At 42.3% G+C, this 8,235-nt stretch overlaps 1 protein-coding gene across 1 annotated transcript; it reads right to left on the bottom strand.

Annotated features, from left to right (window-relative positions):
- Positions 1 to 5,772: 5,772 nt before the first annotated feature.
- On the bottom strand, positions 5,773 to 6,881 carry LOC139531349 (B-type lectin plumieribetin-like). Its single transcript, XM_071327821.1, has 3 exons — positions 6,785 to 6,881; positions 6,312 to 6,405; positions 5,773 to 6,165 (listed from the first exon to the last, which is right to left on the bottom strand). The coding sequence occupies exons 2-3, from the start codon at positions 6,399 to 6,401 to the stop codon at positions 5,896 to 5,898; spliced, it is 360 nt and encodes a 119-aa protein (XP_071183922.1). The 5' UTR covers positions 6,402 to 6,405; positions 6,785 to 6,881; the 3' UTR covers positions 5,773 to 5,895.
- Between the last annotated feature and the right edge of the window lie 1,354 nt (positions 6,882 to 8,235).

Here is an 8,235-nt window from a genome sequence, read left to right on the forward strand (position 1 = left end):
ATCATTGATATATACAGAGAAAAGAGTCGGCCAGAGAATTGAACCCTGTGGTACCCCTTTAGAGACTGCCAGAGGTCCGGACAACAGGCCCTTCGATTTGACACACTGAACTCTATCTGAGAAGTAGTCAGGCGAGGCAGTCATTTGAGAAACCAAGGCTGTTGAGTCTGCAGATAATATTTTTTTTATTTAACCTTTATTTAACCAGGTAGGCAAGTTGAGAACAAGTTCTCATTTACAATCGCGACCTGGCCAAGATAAAGCAAAGCAGTTCGACACCTACAACAGCACAGAGTTGCACATGGAGTAAAACAAACATACAGTCAATAATACAGTAGAAAACTAAGTCTATATACAATGTGAGCAAATGAGGTGAGATAAGGGAGGTAAAGGCAAAAAAAGGCCATGGTGGCGAAGTAAATACAATATAGCAAGTAAAACACTGGAATGGTAGATTTGCAGTGGAAGAATGTGCAAAGTAGAAATAGAAATAATGGGGTGCAAAGGAGCAAAATAAATAAATAAATACAGTAGGGGAAGAGGTAGTTGTTTGGGCTAAATTATAGATGGGGTATGTACAGGTGCAGTAATCTGTGAGCTGCTCTGACAGCTGGTGCTTAAAGCTAGTGAGGGAGATAAGTGTATCCAGTTTCAGAGATTTTTGTAGTTCGTTCCAGTCATTGGCAGCAGAGAACTGGAAGGAGAGGCGGCCAAAGGAGGAATCGGCTTTGGGGGTGACCAGAGAGATATACCTGCTGGAGCGCGTGCTACAGGTGGGTGCTGCTATGGTGACCAGCGAGCTGAGATAAGGGGGGACTTTACCTAGCAGGGTCTTGTAGATGACCTGGAGCCAGTGGGTTTGGCGACGAGTATGAAGTGAGGGCCAGCCAACGAGAGCGTACAGGTCGCAGTGGTGGGTAGTATATGGGGCTTTGGTGACAAAACGGATGGCAATGTGATAGACTGCATCCAATTTATTGAGTAAGGTATTGGAGGCTATTTTGTAAATGACATCGCCGAAGTCGAGGATCGGTAGGATGGTCAGTTTTACGAGGGTGTGTTTGGCAGCATGAGTGAAGGATGCTTTGTTGCGAAATAGGAAGCCAATTCTAGATTTAACTTTGGATTGGATATGTTTGATGTGAGTCTGGAAGGAGAGTTTACAGTCTAACCAGACACCTAGGTATTTGTAGTTGTCCACATATTCTAAGTTAGAACCGTCCAGAGTAGTGATGCTGGACGGGCGGGCAGGTGCAAGCAGCGATCGGTTGAAGAGCATGCACTTAGTTTTACTTGTATTTAAGAGCAGTTGGAGGCCACGGAAGGAGAGTTGTATGGCATTGAAGCTCATCTGGAGGGTTGTTAACACAGTGTCCAAAGAAAAGTGTCGTCTGCGTAGAGGTGGATCAGAGACTCACCAGCAGCACGAGCGACGTCATTGATGTATACAGAGAAGAGTCGGCCCAAGAATTGAACCCTGTGGCACCTCCATAGAGACTGCCAAAGGCCCGGACAACAGGCCCTCCGATTTGACACACTGATCTCTATCAGAGAAGTAGTTGGTGAACCAGACGAGGCAATTATTTGAGAAACCAAGGCTATCGAGTCTGCCGGATATGATGATTGACAGAGTCGAAAGCCTTGGCCAGGTCAATGAATACGGCTGCACAGTATTGTTTCTTATCGATAGCGGTTAAGATATCGTTTAGGACCTTGAGCGTGGCTGAGGTGCACCCATGACCAGCTCTGAAACCAGATTGCATAGCGAAGAAGGTGCAGTGGGATTCGAAATGGTCGGTGATCTGTTTGTTAACTTGGACTTTAGAAAGGCAAAGACTTTAGAAAGGCAAGGCAGGATGGATATAGGTCTGTAACAGCTTGGGTCTAGAGTGTCACCCCCTTTGAAGATGGGGATGACCGTGGCAGCTTTCCAATCTTTAGGAATCTCGGATGATATGAAAGAGAGTTTGAACAGACTAGTAATAGAGGTTGCAACAATGGCGGTGGATAATTTTAGAAAGAGAGGGTCCATATTGTCTAGCCCAGCTGATTTGTACAGGTCCAGGTTTTGCAGCTCTTTCAGAACATCTGCTAAGGGAGAGGCGTTGTGCCGCAAGGTGTTGCTTTATCTGTTTTTTTTAAACCAGGTTTGCTTTTTATTTGAGCAATATGAGATGGAAGGAAGTTCCATGCAATAAGGGCTATATATATATATATATATATATATATATATAATACTGTACGCTTTCTTGAATTTGTTCTGGATTTTAGGACTGTGAAAAGACCCCTGGTGGCATGTCTGGTGGGATAAGTGTGTGTGTAAATTGACTATGCAAACATTTTGGGATTTTCAACACATTAATGTTTCTTATAAAAATTAGAAGTGATGCAGTCAGTCTCTACTCAACTCTTAGCCAAGAGAGACTGGCATGCATAGTATTTATATCAGCCCTCCGATTACAATAAAGAGCAAAACGTGTCGCTCTGTTCTGGGCCCGCTGCAGCTTAACTAAGTCTTTCCTTGCAGCACTGGACCACACAACTGGACAATAATCAAGATTAGACAAAACTAGAGCCTGCTTAACTTGCTTTTTGGAGTGTGGTGTCAAAAAAAACACTACACTCCAAAAGATAGCATTTATCAGAACAACAAACAGTATAAACACAACATGTAAAGTGTAGCTCCAATGTTTCATGAACTGAAATAAAAGATCACAGAAATACGCCCCAAAACATTTCATCTCAAATTGTGTGCACAAATTTGTTTACATACCTTTTAGTGAGCATTTCTCCTTTGCCAAGATAATCCATCCACCTGACAGGTGTGGCATATCAAGAAGCTGATTAAACAACATGATCATTACACAGATGCACTTTGTGCTGGGGACAATAAAAGTCCACTAAAATTTGCCAGATACTGACTGATTTTCTGATCCACCCCCCTACCCTTTTTAAAGTTATGTGACTGACAGATGCGCATATATATATATATATATATTTACCTTTATTTAACTAGGCAAGTCAATTTAAAACAAATTCTTATTTACAATGATGGCCTACACAGGCCAAACCCAGACAACGCTGGGCCAATTGTGCCCAGCCCTATGGGACTTTTTATTACCACTATGTACCGTCCTCACACAGGTGTAGGCAATTGTAATTATCACCTAGGCATCTGCATATGAAAAACTATAGCTTTGGCACATCTCTTGATGCTCTGATGAAGGTATAACTGCCGAAGCGCGTTAGGCTGCCAGCCAAAAATAAAAGGGTGAAGTGAGATGACGTCTTTTTGTCCTTTAAAAAAAAAAGTTTCCCAATGTTCTTGAACTAGGGATTTAATTTGAATGCCACACCTGTTGTTTACAAAGCATGTGACAAATAACATTTTATTTGGTATAGAAAATGGGAAATGGCTGTAATCTTAGTCATGACACTAATTATACCAGAGATTCTGACAGCCAAGTAGGCCAGAGGGTGACTCACAAAAAGCCTGAACACATACTTGACTGTGTGTGTGTGCGTGCGTGCGTGCGTCTTTTGGAAACGTAGTCTCCTCATCCTACCTCTTTTCAGCCTTTATAAGAAGCTCAGGGAAAAAAGAAAAAAGAACTGTCATGGAAAATTTAGCGGTGTAAATGTGCTAGCCTTGGCAGTTATTTCCAGAACTGGACACAGTCTTTGACACAGTCTTGGCAGGTCTTACAGTGTTCATTGTACTGCCTTTTTGGACATTTTGGGTTTTTTCCATCGTTTATAAGAAACCAATTGTCTGTATGAGACTCATGCAGAATGATAAACTGACAATTGATTGTGGTAAAGACAATGTCCTAGGGCTAAGATAGGACAAGTTAACATAGGACTAACATATGTTATCCATTGGTTTGAAGTGATGAAGGACCAATATATTGGGTGCATTTGGGTTGTTCCAGCTCCAAACAGTCAGTATCTCAAGCCCAAACTGCTCTTGCAGCTCTGCATCAGATTACATTTACCAAGTCAGAAAAAAAGTTTTCCCTAGTAAAAGCTTTGTCTGCCATCTAGTGGTCTCTTGACAGAACCTCATAGAAATGGACAGATCAGATTTGAAAAATGTGAATCATCATTAAAGGCTGCAGATCATGATCAGTTTAATTTGACATTTTAAGACCAAAAATAGATATTAAAATATATTTTGGTGTTTGCCTCTTAACTTTGACCACAGTTGTTACTCTCCACTGATCATTGGTTGAAGGTCAAGGGTAACAATCCTGTTTTATAAATTCAACATAGCAGAAAATATGCCCAGATACACTGTATATACAAAAGTATGTGGTAGGCCGCCACACAAGCTCACAGAACGGACCGCTGAGTGCTGAAGCACGTAGCGCCTAAAATTTGTCTGTCCTCAGTTGCAACACTCACCACCGCGTTCCAAACTGCCTCTGGAAGCAACGTCAGCACAAGAACTGCTCGTCGGGAGCTTCATGAAATAGGTTTCCATGGCCGAGCAGCAGCACACAAGCCTAAGATCACCTTGCGCAATACCAAGTGTTGGCTGGAGTGGTGTAAAGCATTGGACTCTGGAGAAGTAGAAATGCGTTCTCTGGAGTGATGAATCACGCTTCACCATCGGGCAGTCCGACGAATGAATCTGGTTTGGCGGATGCCAGGAGAATACTACCTGCCCCAATACATAGTGCCAACTGTAAAGTTTGGTGGAGGAGGAATAATAGCCTTGGGCTGTTTTTCATGGTTTGGACTAGGCCCCTTAGTTCCAGTGAAGTGAAATCTTAACGCTACAGTATACAATGCCATTCTGGACGATTCTGTGCTTCCAACTTTGTGGGAACAGTTTGGGGAAGGCCCTTTTCAGTTTCAGCATGACAATGCCCCCATGCACAAAGCGAGGTCCATATGGTTTGTCTAGATCGGTGTGGAAGAACTTGACTGGACTGCACAGAGCCCTGACCTCAACCCCATCGAACACCTTTGGGATGAATTGGAACGCCAACTGCGAGCCAGGCCTAATCGCCCAAGATCAGTGCCCGACCTCACGTATGCTCTTGTAGCTGAATGGAAGCAAGTCCCTGCAGCAATATTCCAACATCTAGTGGAAAGCTTTCCCAGAAGAGTGTAGGCTGTTATAGCAGCAAAGGGGGTACCAACTCCATATTAATGCCGATGATTTTGGAATGAGATGTACGACGAGTGTCCACATACTTGTGATAATGTCGTGTATAAACCCATTCACCTTGCCTCTCTGTAATCACATTCTTGCACTATTTTTAGTGCACAATAGGTGAGGAGAGCCTTTGAGCCCGCACTCCACCAATCCCTCTCACTGCTAATGAGATTTACTCTTGGCACAAGGAACGACTGGGACAATGGTGGTGTCTAGACGGGCCATGTGTCTTGCTCACTAAGAATGGCGCTTCAGAGAAGCCTGTGCTAATGAAGAGGAGGGGCTGCCAACAGAATGAGCCCTCAGCCTCGCCATTTCAATAGAGCGATTGAACTTTTTGGTGCGATATGTACTGTGCTAAAAATATCAGCTCAATGAAACGATTCTTCATTGTTCTTATCTGACAGATACTGATGGGCTCACATATCCCAGATTCCCCAATGTGCTCAAGAGACACCATGTTGTTTTCTCCTCATATTCATGGCAAGAGAATATTTTCAAATGCTATGATCATTTCTGGTTGTTCCTATTTAACTTGAATTTAGCTATCTAGTACATCAACATATAGGTCAGGATAATGCAAGAAGATCAGTTCAGAACACAACAGATCTTTTTTTTTTAACCATGCTCTTTATTGAACATAGGTCAAGGGAGACAGTCATGCAGCACAGATGAAAAGTGTGGGTATTATCAGCATGAGCTGATCCCTGGTAGAGCTACAGGGGGTCGGCTCACTGCTTGAAACCCTTAGACTGAGCAGAGGACCACACCTCCTCTCCGTCCCTCTCCACCACCATGGTACCATCGTTGCGCAGCCACATGCGGCACATCTTGAAGCCACCGGACGCTGAACACTTGGTCTGCCACATCATCTTGTTGTCCCTCTTGTACATGACAAAGTTGCAGTCGTCCTGCATACACAGGCGGTGGGCGTCGCGCTGGCCGGCGGTGTCGGAGTTCCACACAGGCTTCCAGCCGTAGATCACAAAGTTTCCATCCTCCTATGGAGATAAATAAAATGGATACATGCATGTAACTACATAGCTCCAACATAATGGGAAAACGTAAACCTTACATTTTCTATGGACTTCCCAAAAATAACACTTTCAAGTAGGCCCATAGTGTTTCACAAGTTCTACACACGTACCTGGAAGCAGGCTTTCCACTCGTGGTTGTTGGACATAAGGTAGTCTCCCTTACGCATCTCGTCAAACTTGGACATGTAGTTTCTGCTCATGATTCTGAAATGAGAAGTTCAGCAAAGATGACAAACGAGCAGTTGGAGGCATTGCTTATGTCAGTTTCCCAACAGAAACAGTTCAGGGCTGATGCACTCTCACACTCAACATATTGAAAGTCCTCAGTGGTAGATGTAGGCCTAGGACACAAATAGAACAGAGATTATGAGGTGAGATAGAGAGATAGAGAGAGAGAAAGAGAGCGAGAGAGAGAGAGGGGGAGATAGAGATAGAAAATAGAGACTGATGAGCGAGAGAGAGGAAAGAAATGGAGACTGACGAGAGAGAGAGAAATAGAAAATAGTGAAACGGTTTTGCATAAGGAAAAACTGAGAGGAGAGAGCAGTCACAGAGAGAACATCACGTCAGTCTTGATACTCACAGGCCGGTTGTAGAGTGGACGTTCAGTAGAGTCGCTGATGAGTTTGCAGCTCTTGGTGAAGTGTCATCTCTTCAGAAACCGTGTGCTTTTATAGCCGAAAACCCAGAGAAGAGACTAGTGAGAAGGATAAAACTCTCTCTGTCAAGACCTAATCAAATCTGTTATGCATAAGACATGTCTTTAAATGTAATCTGTAATGTGATTTTCAAACTCGAGATAAAAAACGAAATACTTTCATTTTGCGATTGCATCTTAAAAAAGGGTTTTAATTGTGGATGATTCGGCTAACTGTTTGCACCTGGGGTGTCTGAATATAAACTGTGTTAGAAGGGATTTCATCTTCAACACATTATATTCAAGCCAAAGACAAATTATACTGAAAATAAAATGTCTACTACGCTGGTTTCCATGTAGAGTGAGGCCATTTTGCTTGTGTACGGACTCTATATTCACCCCAAAATCACATATACATTCATAATACACTTAACTGTTATAAAGAACTAAAAAAAAGAACTAAAAAAAAGAACTACATTTTTTTTACTTTAATGTGGTGTCTATTTCAACACTACTGCTGACCCTATCTGTCCAATTAATGTCAACTGAGGTCATACATATACGTATGAAAATGGAATTAAACTATTACAGCTCTGTCTCGCTATAGGTTATGAAACATACTATATTGGGTGTATTGATTCTACATTATTAATGCATTCAAAAAAATAAGCTATGATCTTTGAAAGTATTTTACCACTCAGAGCAGGATTGGATCTACTCAGTACTTGGGTGGGAGACTGCTGGGGAAAGACAGGTTGATGGAGGTGGTGTCAGGATCAGTATAGCATACCATTATGCTGGCATAGTAGCTATAGGGACAACTAACTACCTGTAAGTTCTGGATATTACATTAAATCAAGCTCCTGACTTTCTGTGTTCTAACAAATAAGTCCCATGGAACTTATTGCAAGAGTAGGGATGCTAACCATGTCTTCCTGGCTAAATTCCAGGTCTGACCCCTCACCACATCATAACCATACCATAATGCCAAGCTTCATATTGGCCCATTGCCAATATGAAAGGCAATGTGGGATGAGTGCTCTGGAGCAAAATGGCTGCCATGTATCATCCAGATGAGTGTTGCTTGTGGTGGATGGAGTGGTGAGGCCCCCATTCATAATTTGTTATGGTTTTATTTAACCTTTATTTTAACATGGAAGACATATTAAGACCTCGGTCTCTTTTACAAATGTGACCTGTATGTACAACATAAATATACACATTATGCCCAAACTATATATACACATTAAAATACAAAAACACAGTCACGGGAAGCACAAATAAAACATACCAAATCACCCAGAAAAACAGTTACATTCTTCCACAAATAAGTCCCCAATCAATAGTTTAAATTGCCCGAACAGCACCAGAACATCAACACATTTTTGAATTTTATT

This window comes from Salvelinus alpinus, chromosome 10 (genome assembly GCF_045679555.1).
Source record: "Salvelinus alpinus chromosome 10, SLU_Salpinus.1, whole genome shotgun sequence".
Lineage (NCBI taxonomy): Eukaryota > Metazoa > Chordata > Actinopteri > Salmoniformes > Salmonidae > Salvelinus > Salvelinus alpinus.

Coding starts and splice junctions, on each gene's coding strand:
- LOC139531349 (XM_071327821.1), bottom strand. CDS start 6,401: ATGAGCAGAAACTACATGTCCAAGTTTGACGAGATGCGTAAGGGAGAC. Junction 6,166..6,311: donor AGTGGAAAGCCTGCTTCCAG/GTACGTGTGTAG, acceptor TTATCTCCATAG/GAGGATGGAAACTTTGTGAT.